General features: G+C 39.5%; 1 protein-coding gene across 2 annotated transcripts; it reads left to right on the top strand.

Moving 5' to 3' along the window:
• The first annotated feature begins 22 nt into the window (after positions 1-22).
• On the top strand, positions 23-12,770 carry LOC112566566. 2 transcript variants are annotated; one of them, XM_025242797.1, is made up of 14 exons: positions 23-179; positions 543-645; positions 1,733-1,882; positions 2,387-2,505; positions 3,070-3,200; positions 3,463-4,237; positions 4,988-5,134; positions 5,556-5,704; positions 5,808-5,856; positions 6,082-6,482; positions 7,258-7,391; positions 10,316-10,474; positions 11,000-11,156; positions 11,768-12,770. In XM_025242797.1, the coding sequence occupies exons 6-14, from the start codon at positions 4,073-4,075 to the stop codon at positions 11,886-11,888; spliced, it is 1,482 nt and encodes a 493-aa protein (XP_025098582.1). In that variant the 5' UTR covers positions 23-179; positions 543-645; positions 1,733-1,882; positions 2,387-2,505; positions 3,070-3,200; positions 3,463-4,072; the 3' UTR covers positions 11,889-12,770. The 2 variants fall into 2 exon arrangements, with proteins under 2 accessions (XP_025098582.1, XP_025098581.1); XM_025242796.1 differs by having other exon boundaries at positions 23-247.
• The last annotated feature ends 6,863 nt before the right edge of the window (positions 12,771-19,633 follow it).

Raw genomic sequence — 19,633 nt, 5'->3', positions numbered from 1 at the left:
CTTGTTTTCTAACGTTAGATGGGGTCAACAGAGAGGGAGTTTAGAAACTTTTAGCCAAAGCATCCACGAACTGTTAAAGATGACTTTCATAGTACCTGAAAAGCTCACAGCAGTGTTGAAAAACTTTATAGAGGGAAAATTTGAATCCTGCTTGTCTAGTCTGGAAGAAGTAATACTTGGTAATGACTTCGGATTCTTGGACAAGTTACGTGCGGAAACCATATCTGTCGTCTGCACATTTCTGTCGGTAGGGACTGGCATAAGGGTTGCTTGGGTATAAAAGTATTCCCTATGAAAACTACATCATAATAAACCAACTATTTCCGTCAGATTTGTGCACCTTTTTACTATATACGTATCTAAATTGAAAGAAACTTGTAAGTTTATGAAAGATAAGGAAAGGAACAGACGATAGAGTAAACCTTTAAGAGTAATGTAAAATTGATACAGATTCGTATCATCTTGTTACTCATAGTTGACTTTGAGTGAAATGTTTGCAAAGATTTGTAAAAGGGATTAATCACTGTAAACTCTGTTTCCAGAAAGCAAGCAGCTGCGGGCAAAGTGATGAAGACTCCAATAATATTCTCATAGCACTTGAAAGATTTTGTGTGCAACTTGAAAAGCTTCTTGAAAAACTTAGAAGTAAGAACACAGTTCAATTTAAAAAAAAAAAAAAACACCCATGATTTTATCCTTCAGTTCACAAGGGCAGTGTGTTTTAATCCCTGAATGAATTGTAGCTTCATATTAAATTGTAAGTCACTGGTCGATTCAACTATCAGTCCATTCTGCTATATGCACAAGTCAATTTGTCCTAAACCTTTAGCCTTAGTTGATTCAACCACAACCCTAAGTCAGTTCGACCGCTGGCCTTGGTGAATTCGACCACTGAGTATAGATCTAACTTCGAAGTTACTATTCAGTATAGTGAAACATTTGTTGCCCTTTGTTTGTAAGCAAAATGAAACTACTATTTTTAAATATTAATTAGTCACATGATGTAGGTCAGCTTCCAATATTATCGACTGAAAAATGGATGCTTTTCAAAGTAATATGGTACATGGGTACCTATTTAAATAAGTGCATTCCTTGCTTAGTTTAATATATGCATTTAAAGAGCAATTGGCAAGGTACTGCCATATATATGGCTCATGGCCATAAAGTGGGCCTGTTTAGTGCAACTTCTAATGGTTTGTAAAACTACACAGTCTCTAATTGTTAGTCAAATGAGCCACATGAGTTTGTGGAGACTTAGATGGATTAGAAGCTATTTCACATTGACATATGAAGATATTCTCTGGCTACTTTCTAGCAGAGTGTGTTGTGCAAGCCTTTTTAGAATATAGTTTTGAACAAAAAAATTCATCAAACCAAATTTCTTCGAGGCAGCATCTCCATGAGACACACATATATAGCACAAATAAATGATGAAAGAACAAGATCAGTGTGTGCAGGTCAACCAAGTATGCTAAAGGAGAGTACATAAATATTCACTTATTTTATGGCAGGATTATCACACAAATGATGATGTGGTCAAATCAACTATGGAATGTGGTTGAATTCGACTCAAGCTGTGGTCTAATATGCAAATGGTCAAATCAACTGGCCCCCAAATTGTACTGTCTTCATTAAATTAAATTGTACTGCATTGCTCTGATACATTTTCTCAGCAGTTTTTCTTGCAGAATCATTTGTTCCCAAAAACTGTGCTATGTTCTCACTCTTCCAGGTCTCCCACCATCTTTATCAAGCTTGGAGGCAGAGCTTGTTATTCTGTACAACTTTGGATATTCTCAGCTGGTAAAAGCTTACATGCTTAAAAACACTCCAGAAATGCCATCAAGTTTGGTGCAAAGTATCCTGCATTCATTAAATAGAGGTGTTTATATTTTGCATGGACTACACCTTTTGGTGTATACTTTTTAAGAGCTAATTTGGTAAAATTGTTTGATGTAAAAAATAAATACATAGAAAGTGCAGTAAAAGCTGCACGTTGTGATGTGCTTGACACAGCTATTGGCTGTAGTTATAATGTAGTAGTCAGAACTATGCAGTTAATTTCGAGATGCAATGCATTAAAACTTTAATGGTTTGCAGGCTTTGCTGTAACATCATGTACATTGATTTTTACGCTTGTTAGCTAGGAGATAGTTTCTGTTTATGGTTTGTTTGATAATACAGGGAGCAAATATGTGATCTGTGATTAGCATCCTATATTAGGCTTTGAAAGGTATTAAACCAATGCTTAAAAGTAAGCTTTTAGATCTAGATACATAAATTCTGTCTGATAACTTTTTTTAATACAGTCAGGATAGGATCATAATGCTAAAATTACAATTAATTTGGGATTAAGCCAACTAACAAATTAATGTTTTCATTGCAGTGGGACGCCTTCTTGGATTTTACTCAGAGTTGCAAACTGGTCTTCTAAGAAAACTAACTGTCTTAATCATTTGTTCAGTGTATTGCTGGAATTTGCTGGATTTTTACAATCTTATAATAGTAAGCATTCCTTGCCTATTTGCAATGTCAGTTCAAGCCTAGCAAAGTGAAGGTTTTATTATTTTTTTTAATTTTTTTTGTAACAGATATCTTCAAGGTGTCAATATTTTACATCTTATGCATTTTGTGCATTACTCTGTATTTAATAGGCTTGGAGTGAAAAGTATTACTGTTATTATAATGAAGATATTTATGTGGTGCAGTATTTCATCTGATGGTCGTGCTTACTTTAAGCACCAACAATATTTACCATATACTTAACTATCTTTTAAAAATGTACTCGAAAATGCAGTGGCATTATGCTTCTGTTAAAACAGAATTTGTATTAAAATTGTACGATATGCTTGTAATGGCAAACTTCACAAAGATATTTTGCTCGAGGCAGATAAGTCATCTTTAAGTTTTAAGAATAAGAATTTGTTTATTGGCCAAGTGGCTTTGCACTCGGAATATGACTTGATGATGAAAGAGACAAAACAAAATAAAGAATAATCAGGCACACGCATATACAAACACACTACCCTTTTTGTGTTGACATGTTTGTTTATTTGTTTTTCATCCCAGGTCAGGAGCTGTTTCAGCAAATACAACTACATCTATGTCTCTGTGGTTTAATGTCATTAGCAACCAAGCAGTTAGTACCTGCTGATGGATTGTCATCCACCATACTCCATTTGGACAGATCTAATAAGAAGGTTCTCAGGGCATTCAATTTTCAATGTTTTAAAACTGAATGTGAAAACAGTTAATCAGTAACTACCCTAGAACATCAAAAACTATATTATATGTGAAGAACATTGCCACAAACAAAATTTTGGTATCAGGTTTTGTTTTTGAAGGTATTTTTTTTATAATGTTTATTTTAAAAGATGAAAAACTCTTTTGACAATGTATGATCCACATCTTAATACATAACATTTCAAATTTGTCTCAAAAATGTGTTTCATTTATTTGCAGGTTGTAATGAAGCATGGCTATGTTGTCATCATGTCTCCCCAGCTGAATCTATTAATAGAGCAGAATGATGCTGGTGATATTCTTGAAGATGGATTCTTACCTAGCATTAATAGTTTTGCCAGTCTGGTGGCAGCATTGCTAGCATTTCAGCAGAAAGACTGGAAGGCCTGCAAGCATCAAATATCTGGTGTTAAATATCGTTTATGGAGGCCTCTTTCTTCAGTCTTAGCCTGGTAAAGTGCAGCTGATACCCATGTCCATTTAATTTGTCAGAGTATTGTTAATTTACTGGTGCTGATTTTGGAACTGCTTGTACGTAATGGTGAGTTAAATAGCCAGTTGGGTTTAAATGATGATCTGTACTGTTTCTTCTTAAAATTCTGGGTTGCGTGCATTTTGTTTAATGTTTGTGTGTCCATCCACATCCCTCTGCCTTTTTCAGTTGCTCTCATCCATATGCTTCTCTCATGTTTATGCACATATTAACTCATATCCCTCCTGTTATTAAACATTTTATGTTTGATTATGATGCACATATTTCATCTGAATGTGTGTAGGTGCACACACAATTCTGTGAAGTAGTTAGCATAATTGTAAAGGGCAGAAAGGCATGTTTTTCAGTATTTCTGTGGCAGCTCATTCTTTACTGGAGAGTGGTCACTGCCTGGAAGCTATTGATTATTTACACAAATTTCTTGAGGATTTCACAGCTTGCACAAGTATCCTTGTGGAGTCCATCGCTTACAGACTCTTGGCAGAATGCTACTCAAGACAGGTGAGATAATGAAAAGTGAGTTTGAAAATCTGGAAATATTGTATCGTATAACTTTATAAACAATATATTTTGTTATTGTGTGTATTGACCATATTTGTATGTATTGTGTTAGAATTTATGATTCATTTTTTCTTCTATGTTATAAATTGCGACATTAATTTTATGCTTACTTTTATGTTTGCCTTATTTAATACCATTGCTTCTGATTCAGTTTTTGACATCTTATGTTTTTTTTTGTTAAAATTGTGATTACAGTCGGACCTTCGATAAGTCGACCTTCCCTAAGTTGAAAACCTCCCTACATCGAATTAATTGTTAGTTCCTGGCCAAATACCTGCACCTAGTACGCCGTTTTCCCTAACTCGAAAACTCCGTTAAGTCGAATTTTTTTTGGGTCCCTTTGAGTTTGACTTATCGAGGTCCGACTATTTTTTTCATTGTATGTTGTACTTTATATTTAATAAAATTATATTTATGTCATTTTTTTTTTTTTACCTTCTCAATAGAATGTTTTCTAAAGGACCCTTTTAGAAAAAGCCTTTTTTATGTTTGTTTAATCTGTTTAATTTGCACATGTGTTTACATTTTATCCATTGCTGTTTATTGTCTTAAAATTTTTCTAGTTTTTGTACTCTGGTTATAAGTTATGTTCTTTGACATTTCAAAAATCAAGCTTACAAAAACTTCTTTAAAGAAGCAGTTCTTTCAAAACAGTGAAATAACACCTTCCAAATTTTCCCATCACTGTAGGGCTTTCACCATTTAGCTGCGAAGACACTGCATCATTCACTTAAAGTCAATCCCAATGACATTGCTGCCCTGTATGCCATTTCTCAGCAGTATAAAACACTACAACAAACAGAATCAGAAATAGAGTGCCTCCACCTGTACATGAAGGTAATCATCGTTTTGTTTGCTTTTCTTGAAACTTAAATATCTTTCCTTTTTCATTTGTTTTGAGGAGATTTTATTTGTTTCTTCAACCATCTTTCCTAAATATGATATATTTATTCATTTAAACATTTATTCAACCCTTGCCTCTTACCATACAAAAGAGGGTGATTTTTAAAACTGCATGTTAAAATGAGCATTTACGTGAAGTAAGCTGAAATAAATTTGTTATCTCATTAATTATTGAAACTGTTGAGGTAATTAAGAAACAGGTTTTGGTGCTTCAGCTTATTGATTTCCCGTTTGTGACAGGCAGCATAATGGTTTTTATTTCTCTGCTACAAATAGTGCAATGTCCTCTGAAGGAAAATGTGAGAATTTACTTATCTCTTACTACTGAAAAGCACATTTAAATATCTGTTGACAGGCTTTGGAGGAAGAAAAGGATGGAGGCAAACAACTTTGTTATTTGCCACTGCTTGAGGAGCTGTTGCTTGACACTGTCACTCACAGCAGTCAACTGAGTGTAGAACAGGCATTTTATAATTTTGGCAACCGCCTAGCAGAGCTTAGCAGGTACATTAACAATTTATCTTTGAGATTCCACGATCACATTATTAGTACAGTATGATCTACTTATGTCAATTTATCAATAAAAATCTCATTTTATCTCTTGCAGACACAGTGAAGCATCTGAATGGTACATGGGTCTCATACAGAAGTATGAGGTAGGTACAAATGAAGAAATGTTTTCAATTATGTGAGACATAGGAGTATTTAGAGTAATAATGCAAAAAAAAAATCGTTTTCTCCCAACAGTTTCAGTCTGTGCCGGAGTGCTGTAAAATCTTACTCTTTCCTTGTTTGTAAATGATATATGTAGCATTATTTATTCAGAAGATCCAATGGTTTATTGAAATTTCCTTTGAATACATTTTGCCATTTTGTTTCAGAGTAAGAGACACCACAGTTCTTGTGCAGACTATCTTCCAGACTTTTTGACAATCTGTCAAGAAGCATCCAAGAATCTTTTGCTAGCCAACAAAAATGAGGAATGCCTATTTCTTTGCAATAAGGTTTTGACAGCATTTGACTGTGGATTTATGTCTGGCATTGACATGTGTGAAGAAGACTTTCCTGTGATTTCTTTCCTGGAGAGGGAGGACATGGAAGCAAGGCAGGAGACAAGGACAAGCTGCCAGCGCAAGAGGCGATTAAGTGCAGACAGACAAGATACAGAGCAAGAGCAACTAGCATGGAAGAGAATGAAAAATTCTGCCCTGATCTTGGCTTGTCGAGCAGATGCAGAGATCATGCTGGGGAACTGGACTGCTGCTGTGCAGGATCTGACAAGGTGAGAGTTATCTTACCTTCATTTAAATTCCTCCTCATTTCCTGGAAACTTGACTGGATGGAAGAATACTTTTAAGAGTTGCTATATTGGCTTCAGAATATTTTTTACATACTACTCATAACTAATTAAAAATCTGCCTTATGGCAAAATACTCTAAACAGCCTTGCAGCTTTAATAGCCAACTTAAGTCCACTAATTTCCACTCTTACACACACACCAGCTAGTGAGGTGATTTTAGACTCCACCAACTGATGTCAAATACAGCATATGCTCTGCAGCCATCATCAGTATGCTATATTGTGATTCAAGTGTGATCAGTAAACATCAGTGGAGATTTCCCCCTCCTTGCTCAGATGACATATCAGGGACATTAGTTAATCTAGACAAGCTATCCTTGTTTGTGGCGGATGTCGTTTTGTTAAGGGAGAACGTAATTTAAATCACTATTGTCTTCCCCTGATCTCTGTTTCTTTCTGTATGTGTGTGCATATTTCTATGATTAAAATTTATTTTTCCCTTCAGTTTCTGTTTTCATCTTGACTACCCTCCTTTTTCTTTCATCAATCCTCCATTCTTTTGCTGGGACCATGGGGATGGGATTGAGGCAGATAAACAACAGAGTTTAAAGAGCTGTCAAAGCCAATTTATGGCATGTTTCTGGACTGGAAAGAAGCGTATTGACGTTGAAATATAACATTACTTTGAAGAATAATTGATAAGAAGAAGGCTTTTTTTTAAATAGCCAGGCCTTTGATAATCATCTCATTGTGGGCAGGGCCATTGATCAACTTCTGAAATATCCACATGCTACCAAAAACGCAGCAGCAGAAATTTGCAGATCAGATTTTGCGTTGACCCAGTCCTTGACACCACAACCCAAACGACCTCGTCAGATCTCTGATAGTGGAGGCAAGTTTCTGTTTCATGCTTTATGTTGTTTGTTTTTTTTTGAAATTCTTCATCTCAAAGGTTTTTTTTCAGGGATATCTTTTCTTTTTTCATTTTTCTTTTACACACAGAGACTTGTGCCTAACTTAATTTTTTAAGCTTTTTTAATTTGAGGCCAAGTAAATGAGATAGTTTTAGCACTAATAAATGTGAATGTTTTTGGTAGAAAGATAAAATATGTATTTAAAATATTTTATGTATGTTTGAGACCTATTGCTTAGAATCTTAAACAAAGCCATGCCTAACCTGTGTCTTTCTCATGCACGCAAGAAGCTTTATTATTGTTTCTTACTCAAAACATTCCTCCACACAAGTAAACAATGATGTGATTTAAGAATGATATTATGTGGTGACATTGAATAAAAGTCATTGATGCATGAATATCAACGTATGCATCATTAATAGCAGCATTTGTAGCAGCAGTCTTCCAGTAACATTATTGTTGATAAAGGCAGTAATGACAACAGTAATAAACATTCCTACTGGTGGCAGCCACTTCAGAAAGAGCTGTGTTTAATGCAGTAAACACATTAATTTAATGTAACTTTAATGGGATAAATTTAATGCAGCAGCTTCCTAGAACTGAAATGTAGTATAAGCATTCATTGCTTTCTCACATGGGTTCAGGTGTGCATACATGCACACACTTATGGGACAGTTGGTGGTGGAGTAAAGGCAGTTGGTGCCACAGTGGTTAAAGGACATCTCCATGACAGAGAGATTCCGAGTGTGTGAGTTTGGATCTTGGGTTTGGCGCTTCTCTTTCTGTATATGTCACCTGTTCACAGGACTGATCATTAGTGGCTCCAGTCTCCTGCACACTGTGTGTGTGAATGATTGTAAAGTGCATTTTATTCCTGCTTAAGATATGTGCTGATGCACCCTTATTTATGCATAGGTGTTAATATAAAGCACTCTGTCCACCTTCAATGGTGGTACAAATAAGCAGTTTACTATTTATTCGTCAGTAATGGGTACCTCCATCTGTAATTACCTGCAAAAAGTTTGTAACCAAAAGATTCTGAGGATAATACAGTTTATGTTTACTTTTGAATTGCCCATTTCACATGATTCTTCTGGGGAGTAGGGGAGAACTTTGGTGTACCGAAAGTTAATTAAGAAGCATCACTCTTATGACAATATCGAAGAGGACAGTAAAGCGCCCTCTAGTCGTGCTACATAGCTGACATTTCGGCGACGCAGTTTGTTACCTTGGAATACTCCGTTCTGAAGGTATCGCATGTCAGCAACAGATCGCCACCAAAGATCTTATCGTTTGTTCAGTGTTTTCTAGGCTACGCAGCATCCGTGTACACAAACCATTTATCCTATACTATCGAGGGCCAGAAAGGATGTTTTCCAGCGATAATGGCTTTTAACTAGCTGCTGCTGCTGTTGTTATTCTAGTTCTCGCCGACAGACCACGCGAACATAAGCTGGTATTCAGATGTCCCGCTCTGTGCCGACTCATTTTGGATTTGCGCGAAAAAATAAAGTGTATTTTTAATCTGTGGTTGATCCCGGCGGGTGGTTCAGAAATAGTTGACGAAAGAACAGCTTGTGCAGTGTATGCAAACCTGTTGCGATGCAACATCAAACCACGCAAGCACAGACACACGCACAAAAATACAATATGTGGGCGCGTGCGGACACACACACACAGAGGAATCTGTATACACAGTTGAATGTTACCATAACGGGAGGTGCTACCTGTACACATCCACCTTTAGCCTAACCTCCATTTTGTCAACTGACGTACTTCCATTCCATATAAGAGGTGACAGAGTAATGATGAGTCACCTCGTGCCGTCTTTGTTTTCCTCAAATGTTAAAAAATTAGGTGGCCCAGCATTTATGGCAGCACACTATCGTGCTGTTTTACAACGCCTCTTACGCTATGGCAGTAGGTCATCTGCATAGCAGGTTTGTTTCGTACCACTGTGTCCGTACACCAGGTTTTTCAGAAACTAAGAGGATGCTTTTTAAAAAAAAAAAATCGTGATACGCATTGAAGATACAGGTCTCACACCTGCAGCTGTAACACAAGCCGATTGTCGCTCAAGCATACACCTGCAGATTTCACATAAGATATCGTGATATGTTGTATTCAACTAGGTGCGTGAGCTGGAAAGAACATGGAGGAATTAAAACAACTTTTCCAGTTTCTAGTGTGGCTGCGTGCATTTATAAATATGCGAGTAATGCTTGATGTGCTTGATCATCATCGCACAATGTGTCACAGTTGTGCTGCTGGCTCCATTGTTACAAATGTGTCCGTGCGCGCACCTTTGAATGGTGTGATGCGTGGGTGTTTGGGTGAGCGTGCGTATGGGGCATGCATGCGTAGCTGGGTGCTGCCTTGATGTGAAGCTAACGGGCGCGCGCTCTTCGAAAAATCATGTGTGCAACAGGAAAGAAGAAAGAGCCGTCCTTCGTTTATCTTTAGTTCAGTTTGTCTTTACCTACCACACTCCATTCATAATGCCAGCGACACACACACACGAGATCTAGATGGCGGAGAGGGGTGTTCGCCGTCCGTCAGAAGCTTAATAGGCCCTAGGCCTTCTACCAGAACATATCAATAATAACAGCAAAATAATATATGGAAGTTCGTTACATTTAAAAGTATATTTATCTCTGTCTCCACATACACACAATGTCAATGCACCTAAATACCATGCACCTCTGTCCAGCCTGTCAACCGACCAAAAACATATTTCATGTAGTCAAAAGTGAAAATTGACAAAATATAACACTTTTTCCGGCTGAAAGAATATTCGTCGTTGTCACCGTCATCATCATTTTTTCATACTACTACTTCTTCACCGATACCACCAACATCTTCTTCGTAATCGCAATCGTTGTCATTCTCTCATTCATTTCAGACGACCGTGAAAGCCATCTCAGCGTGGATTCTGCGCAAAGTGACGACTGGAGCAAAATGACCAGTACGATCTGCGTCAAACTGGCCGACGCATTGTCCAGACAACAGGAGGACCGCCAAGCACTTCACTTTTCCCGCCTAGCTGTCCAGATGTGTCCAGGTCAGATATCAGTGCAACTGAAGTCTTGATCCCCCGCAACGCATCATCTTATAATAATGCGATTGCTGTCACGTACGGGGAAACTTTCTAATTTGTCAGTGATGGGTACAGTCTGGAACTTCTAAACTGGTGTATAATTGTTCCAGCCAATATTTATCAAAAAATACAAATACCTATTTTTGTTTCTCATTTGGCATGTTACTTATGTTTTTATGAATGTTTTATATGTATTCGAGTCGTCGAATCTGTGTTCCGGCGTGAATTGTGACAGTACGTGGGTCGTGTTGTGTGTGGTGAGTGTAAGTGTGCGATAGTGTTAGTGCTGTTCTGTGAAGGTGTCATTGATTACTTATAACTGCGAGGTCCGTTACTTCCCTGAAACAAATAAAGCTGTTTTGGATACTAGGCTATGTATTTTTCCCTTGCAGAACAACCACTTACATTTTATTTAGTATTGGTACTTCTTATGTACACATGTAAAAGTTATGTATTTATTTCATCGAACTTTTGTGGATTTTAAAACAGGGGAAGAGAGCGCACTCTATTTCTTGTGCTCGAGCCTGCAGCGCTTGAACCGAAACGAAGAAGGTTACCAGGACTGGCTCCAGAGTCGTAGCCTCCCGCACCATACGGGGTCGGTGCGTGTGCAGACCTTGTTGGAACAGCGACAGGAGGAGCTAAGGTATGGGTGATGTTGTGCCTTGCTCCCATACCTGCCTACTTAGCCCAGTTTCACCAAGGTCTGTCCCAGCATTCACTTTGTGTTTTGCTCGTGGCGTATACAACTCACTACGTAGTCACAGCTTAACGGCTTTGTTGATATAAATGCAATGCTTTCTTGCCTTGTTTTAACTGATTTACTTCATTGCCTGCGACATGAAGCGTTTGTTTTGACCTATCCCACTCTTCTTGTATACCAGTAATAATAAGTATGCTTCTGTAGGGCGGAATTTCATCACGTGGCCAAGCTCTCCGTGTTTCACATTACATTACCAGGCGATGTTTACCAGGCTAAAGAATAAAAAAAATAGCTGATAAGGGAAAGCTCTCAGAAAATTTTGTGTATGTATCCTGTCAATTTATTGCGACACACCCATGAGCAGCTTTGAAACTGCAACTGGAGAAGTGTTACTGCAGAAAATATTTCTTTTGCTTGGTTTATCACCTCGGCATGCACGCGTATACACACACACACACAGACGTATTTAAGTTTCTTTTACTGGTCCCCCCGATTCATTATTACGTCAAACAGCCCAACATTTCGTACTAGTGCATTGTTATCGTTTTCTGAAGGTCCACCGCTTGCGAGGTCGGGAGGAACACCCATCACCTGGGACACGTTACTGACATGGACAAGATTCGCCTCGATGTCTCATGTTTGCAAACTCTGCTCAGCGTCAGGCAAGGCAGGTGACCAGACAGGGTGGGATGACCACCAGGCATGCAGCAGGACAGAGGGTGAAAACGAATGATTAGAGCGAGACGAAAAATTAACTGACTGTGAGCAACAGGGAGGACGGAAATGAATGACTCGAATCGGGATAGACAGAGGCTGTTGTGAGTCACTATAATAATAAACGTATGATTTATATAGCGCATAATCACGCTTACGAAGGGGCATGCTCTCAGCGCTTGAGACAAGTAAGAGACATGGAATACGAAGGACGGAAGGAAAAACAACTATGCAGATAAGTAACAAAAGGCAAACATAGAAAACGCAAAGAGGAATCTGGGAACACAGTAAGGATAGAGAGTGTCATAAATATGCAGAGGAAGACAAGCAAGCGGACTAATCAATTGCCTATAGTCACAACTATGTTGATTAGTGGTGTCAGATATAAGGCTCGTGGAACAGATGTGTTTTTAGTGCAGCTTTAAAGGATTCGATGGTAGGTAGATGGCGGACATAGAGGGGAAGAGTTCCTCTGTTTTGCAGCGCAGTAGCTAAGAATCCATTGACAATATGTGGTTGTTCTGGTGACAGGTATACTGAGCATACGGTCATCGGACAAAGAGGGGAGTTGACTGGCTGTTATGAAGGGAGAGATAAATTTAGAGAAATAAGGTAGGAGCTTGGAGAGAAATCAAAACACAACGCAGACAGCTTGTACTGAATGCCAGGCTCAAGATGTCGCGAATCGTGCCTGACTGATGTTGTCATTAGTGATCTTGCCTGTCACGATGGCGCTCATCAGATTTTAATGCATTCATTAAAAGTCACCTGCAGAAGTTTTGCTGGTCACCTAAACGCTCTCTCTTTCTCTCAGACAGCGGATTAAAGACAGAATTTAATATACGGTGCTCAGTTTTCTTTGTGTGTTGTTTGTATGTGTTTTAGGGATTTTGTTCAGTTTTGTTTTCTTGTACGGTTATCGTAAGCTGAATGGTGACAGAAAACAAGAATCAGTTATCTTTTGCTGATGATCAGTTAAACCCTTGCACCCACCACCACGTTCACTCGAATTTTCTGTTTTAATTTATAGAATCTGTTAGCAGGAGTGCTCATGTCTCGTGTCTCGACGCACAACAGGATTGCGATCATAACGCTCACACAAGCTATCGGCTGGCTGACGTCACTATCGCCCCCAGCCCGTGCAGCTTGGCCGGACTTTTCAGTGGCGAATCCACACTGTCGCATCACGGCATGTATACAGCACTGCGCCGGCATTTTCCTGCTGTACGACACCAGTCATTGTCTCATCGAGCGTTAGTCACGAGTACAAGCACCAGTGTTTCACTTAGCCGTTGGCTATAGTACTGCAGTCTGCACCTCACTGCTGCTGGATGTTTGTGGGGTGGAGGTGCTAATCGTGTTTTCAAAGTAACATATTTATTACACCTGGCAAGTACTTTCATGGAGGGCGAGGTTGGTGTTGATTGTGGGTTAAGAAACTCTAGTCAGTCCAGGATCTTAATTTTGTTCGTAACTTGCAATCCTTCAAGCGCAGAATACGAGCATATTGTATTTCATTGTGTCGCTTTCTCTGCACGCTTTGAAATAGGGACGTGTGTGTGTGTGAGCGCGCGCGCGCGTGTTTGCTCATACTCTTGCCGCGCATGTAACTGTAGCCCATGCCCTGCGGTGATTAGAGTGCTTATTGATTCGCCATGGTCGTGTCGTTGTGACCTGCTGTCGCCACCCATCGCTCTGAGGGGAAAAAGCAATTTCGTTGTCCGCTTGTTCGTCAAGTGCTCGCGGCAGTTAGAGGCTTTGTTTTAACATGCCTGTTCTTGTATGAAAAAAGGACCCCAAAACACGGACTTGAGGGACGTATACACTTGTATACATGTCCGTGCCTTAAACAGTTTGCAAGATGCACACGCCCACACACACACGCTCAGCAATACTACAGTCTGACTGTGGACAGTGAAGCCGCTTCACTCGTCATTGTAGAAATTTTCTCGATTTGTTGTTTGTTGTCAAGAAACTAGATCCTCTCATTTTCTGTGTGCGGCGAGGTGTAGGGTTGGTTTATAGGGGAAAGAGATGAGTGTGAATAATACAATCTCTTCACCAAAAGTTCTGTTCTTGTTGATACACATTAATACCTATATATACGAAACCGGTTGCACTTATTATTGGAAGAATCGTTCTCACATCATGTGTAGATAAAGATGTTGCATTGCTTTTGACTTTATGTTTGCTCTTTGTCTCAAAATAATTACAAACCATTTTTCCCCATCGCGCATGCGAAGAAACGAGAGTGAGCACGCATTCGTTGGAATCCATTATTTGAATTCGATAATGTCCCTCGTATTCGTTGTGTCGACTACAGTGACCTCAGCTGCTGGTGCTGCTAGCGTCAAAGACTAGACATAAATCAACAACGAAATGTCTAGCCGGGCTCCCAACCGTCCTCACGAAAGCATGGGACGCCCATGCACTGTGCACAAACCCAACTGGCCTGCGTCTCATTGTCTGGATCCCACAATTTGGAGCCAAGTTGAAGGTTTTCGCACGTGCAGGATAACCTGCCATTCGCAGCGGAAAGACCTTTCTTAACCACACCTTGTAAACGAGCGTTTGACGAAGAGTCAAAAGCTTGTCAGAGTTTTTAAATAACTGTCAAATAAACATTTCACCAGCCGTGGTTTTATATATATGTTTGCCTTTTACAAAACGGCGAACGTCGAAGTTTAGACTCGGTCTTGCATGGTCTTGGCCCATTAACGCCAAGTTTTTTTTTTTAACTTTTCGACCATTAAAGCAAGTTCTACAGAGGCTCCAAAGTGGCACATTTTATTTTCTTATTCAAATTTGAAGCTGTTAAAGTAGGTCAGGGGTTGGGAAGGGTACGGCAGCGAGGGAGAACCTCACATAAAGCTGGCCCAAATAAAGGGAGATCTGCAGCAACTCACTCTTGAAAGACCTAAAAATGGTAAGGGACGACCTTTGCCACCGAGGAACCTGTAAATAGGTCGGTAAACCGTAAACCATAGTAAGCGCAGTGGCAGTGTTACCTGCTGGGGATTTACAGCAAAGGTTATCGAAAAAAAGAGGTACCTCGACAGGTAAGAAAAGAGCCTAACCCACTACTCGAAGGAAGAACAATCAACATTCCCACCTCTCGATGCCTTTGACACTCCCGAATAGGTGCGGATGTTTGACAGAGTTGTACATTGTGGTCATATAACAACTTCTGTTTACACCCATTCGCATGTTCGGCAGTCTACGTCCGGTGTAAAGAAGGCAGTTTAAACTCTAGAACTCCGATCGAAGGTATCGTTAAGCCGCCATGTTAAAGTTGAGCACCAGTGATGCACTCTTCCTCCCTGATAATATAAAGCCGACTATAAATACCATGGGGATTCTGTACTTTTCATTGACTTATTTACCTGTAATATTTTGAAATGACAATTACCTATTTTGTAGTGCATTAATTTTTATGTTGTAATTTTGTTTATTCCTTTGTCCGACGACTACTTAAAAAAAAAAAAAGGAAAATAATCAACTACACTCAAGCAGCCTAGTTTTTAGAAACTAAACGAGTTTAGAGCTTGACAGAACTGAGCTATTATAGAGATCAGTTATTCCGCTGTGAAAACCGACATTTTTTATGTTATTGGCACGACAATCCATCTGTGGAGTTTTTCTAGTGAATGCCTGCTACCTGTACTGTAGTGTCGCCTCTTTTTCTCGCCAACATCTTTCTGTTTTATGCCCACAGGAGTCTTCCCTTTACGTCATTACGAAAAAAAAAAGAATTTGTCATTGTGTATGACTATAGGTGACTGAAGGTTTATCAGGCCTCTTCCAGGCGTGTGATACAGAGACTTATTGCTCATAGGCTGTTTTCGCCATCTGCACAGAGGGTACATCATAAGCACAAGATAAACCACACGCGTGCGTTTGTGATATATGGAGTATATAATTCTTCAGCGCTTACTTGAGATGTAACACGCTGATTGCGCGGATACCTCTCCCTACTGGTTTTTACTTACTTTTTTTTATAGATATTGTTAAACGAAGACAAATACACAGCGACAATCTTGATATGCGATTCGAATTTGAGTACCTAACACCTTCTCCTGATACCCGAGTTGAGATACTCGGTTGAGAGCAGGTTAACAGGCCATGTTTGCCGACCATGGGTCCGTATTCATGAATCGAGGGTAAGTCGATCCCCGAGGAAATCATCATCAACCATTTTATCTCCAAAGTTATAGGGCGGCGATCCGACTCAGTGACTGTTGCATTAACCCTGTGACCGTAGTTATAAAGCAGTGGTAAAGATTCCCTGGGGTCAAGTGGGGTACAAGCGGTATCCGCGGGGTCTGGACTGTGCGTCACAGCTCCGGAGGTAAGAAGATTGTCCTTGATTTACCTTGAAGAAAAGTCTCCGCTTGACGTAGCTCACGCATGAACTCAACTTGAGAAGAATAGTTGTTGGTATACTCCCGCGGTGTCGTCTTGCAGCCGTGATTGTCCTCATCCTTGCCGCTGTCACCTTTGACCTCTACTGCCTATGACAGCTGCGTGATCCTGATTCAGTTCACTCGATAGCGAAGTCGGGCCGGGGAGGAGGGTGACCTGGATCCCTGTACACTGAGTGCCTGTACACCTGGAAAACTGATCGTTTATATAAATCATTTTGCACCACCAACCGAGTTATGAGATGAGGATTTCCAAGATGGATGACCAGGTGCCTGTTTTCTGTTATTAGAATTTTGTTTCCGTAGGAGCAAACAAACGAAAAGCTAACGACGAATATTCAACAGAACCGCGAATACGCGATAATAAAAGTGAAAAGTTGATTGCTAACGAAAAGCTAAAAACTCCAGACACGAGAAACGTTTTCGGAGCTGCTCCATGACTTAGTAACGCTAAAAGCCGGAGCGACATTTTAGAACAACGGCAAACACGAGGCAAATGTGTTTGGCAAACCGCTTGGGAATAGTTTGTAGCTTAGGTCACACGGGGAAAGGGATACCTTGACCAAGCATCAGATCCCTCACTTAATAGAATTGCAAAATGGCTGAAAAGAATATATAATTCGCTTAACAAAATTGCAAAGCAGCTCGCAGTCAGGGGAAAGCAGATTTGCCAAACCGTTTTGAGTGTATCTTTGTTTTGATGGTTGAGTCCCCAGTACCAAACTAGCCGCTGCCTGTCGCCCAATAGCTTTTCTTTTTAGAAGCATTGTCCTTGCTGTTGTTGCTGACTGATGTACTTTAACCATCCAGCAGCTAAAGCTGCACTGTGTGCATCCACTGTGTGCATCCAGTCCCAGAGATTCGTCTCCGCTCATACACCTGGACGTAGAGCAGGTAGAATTAAATGCGATCCCATAAACTTCTTAAGTGGATACATTGACGATTATGTGACAATTTTTAGCATTTATCGTTTTACCTCACAGTTATGAACAACTTAGCCAAATATAATCATCGTATTCAAACCAATTAAAGCTTTCTTCTAGATGTTATTTTTCCAAGATGGAAGGCCGTTAAAGGAGAGTCATCTGTTCCTTGATATCTTTGCCCATCTGCTATATCTCAACAGTCGGAGTTAAACCGGTGCGCACGTGTGTGAGGAATAGAATGACAGGTGCGTTTTATGTGTGTTGGAATATTAGAGGGTGGAGGCCATGTATGCTTTATGAGGCTATAATGTAATAATGAAGTCAGTAATCGCTTTTTTCTTTCTGTGTATTGCCTTGTAACCAACGATAAATTTGTCATTCGGACAGTCCTGGGACTGAAGGGAAATCTTGGCACTGGACAGGTAAATTTGCAGTCCACTTTTGATCACCCGTGATTCACTTGGGTAGAAGAAAAAAAAAATTGCATTTAATTTGTTGTTTAATATCATTTAGAATTTTTCTTCCTGGTCGCAATATTGAGCCACAGTTGCTGTAAATCTGTGTCAGGGTGAAGGACAAGGTTTTAAAGTTTCGCAAAGCCTCTGTTTTTCGTTCGTAATCTTGATACCAGAGAGGCGTGACTAGAGACTCGAGCACGAACAAAAACATCAAAAGAGACAGGTGTGATGTCCTGGGTGACGTTTATGATGAAGCATCTTGTAAGTGAGCATTGTCAAGTAGGATAGCCCTGCTCTTTTGTGGGCAAAGTTTGATTGAAACAGTAAACCCCCCATACATTCGTCCTATTTTTTCAAGTTTTCAAGACCGAATTAGAAAGGGGGAAGGATATGTCAAAAAATTTGCAAGCAGTTGAATGTCGACATTCCTTAGATATTTGCAGTTTGCTTCGAGAATTGTGCACAAGAACAACTTGTGTATGATACTTCCCGAATTATCTCAATGTTTGTCAAATGAACAGTCTCTGTTGTATTTTTATTTAATTTCGTCAGTGATATTTAGAAGAACATCTGTGTCTGTATGACATCTTTGTCAAATGTCATCAATGCTTTTCAAATCAACTTTAGTCTAATTATGTAAATGCTTATAACATGAACAGTTGTCTTTCAATGATATTTGTGTTCAATACTAACGATGTTAAACAAACAATTGCCACAACAAAGTCTCAACATCTTTTATACTTTAATAATATAGTATTTATACAAATGGGTGCAGCAATGTTTGTTTGTTTGTTTGTTTGTTTGTGTTGTTGTTGTTGTTGTTGTTGTTGTTTTGTAGTCTTCATTTTTAAGGAAGTTTAGTAATAGTCGCAGAAGTAATTATTTCCGAACCTTTCTTGCGAATTTGCATTATGACATGATGTTGGAGAGTATCCTGCTGTCAATAGTTCCCATTATTTCAAAACTCTTAAATTTTAAATCAAGGTTTACCACAGTCGGATAGTATTACAAACGTTTGAATCGGAAGTTATAAATGATAATCATTCGACAATCATCGAAATCGATTCCCTCCACAGTTCCCCTCCTACGCTCTCCCCTCAAAAAAAAAAAAAATCTGAGTAATCTTTGTTTCAGTTCTTTTCATTCATCATGGATGACGAGAAAAATATCAAAGATATCGGAGTTCATTGTCTTGAGTGTAACTGAGTATAACCCTGAAGTTGAAACATTTGCACATCATCAACAGGGCTGAGATGCACGCACAAGGGCGGGCACTGCCACTCTCCTCCTCCTAGTATCACCCTGTCTGCACGCGCTCTCCCTTCCTTCCTTTCGCCTCATGACGGGAAAATCAAGAGTTCGATCTGTGTTCCTGTGCACGGATGTATTAACGGATGTTTTTGAATAGATACGTAGAAGTGCAACTTTAAATTTTTTTTAATGTCGCCCATGCTACCTCGGAGAAACAAATTTGAAAACTACTGTATGTGATTGACTGTTTAAGACTGTGATAAACTAAAAGCCGTGTAAAAGTCGTAAGGGGTGGAGGCGGATGGAAGAAAGAGATGGGGTGAAGGGAGGGCAGCTACTCGTGAAATATCGGGTGTCAATCTCTGAAACATGTCTACAAAATGCTCTCTCTCTCTCTCTCACACACACACACACACACAAAATATTTCCATTCATTCATGAAGTAACCCTTATGAAATAAAGAGCTGTCCAGTATGTGAATGGTGGGGAGGAAGAATAAAATGAGAGACGGGACCTCAGACTTCTATAATCTGTGAAGACTGTGGTCGGGACATGGAGAAGGAGAGGAAAATACGTGTCCATGTGAGAGAGCAAATATTTTGTTTCTGAGGTGGCGGTGACAACCTCCAGCACCTTGTGTGTAATACGAT

This window comes from Pomacea canaliculata, linkage group LG6 (assembly GCF_003073045.1).
Source record: "Pomacea canaliculata isolate SZHN2017 linkage group LG6, ASM307304v1, whole genome shotgun sequence".
NCBI classification, from domain to species: Eukaryota; Metazoa; Mollusca; class Gastropoda; order Architaenioglossa; family Ampullariidae; genus Pomacea; species Pomacea canaliculata.
Note: the sequence above shows the minus strand (reverse complement) of the source record. Positions and strands in the feature narration are given on the sequence as shown.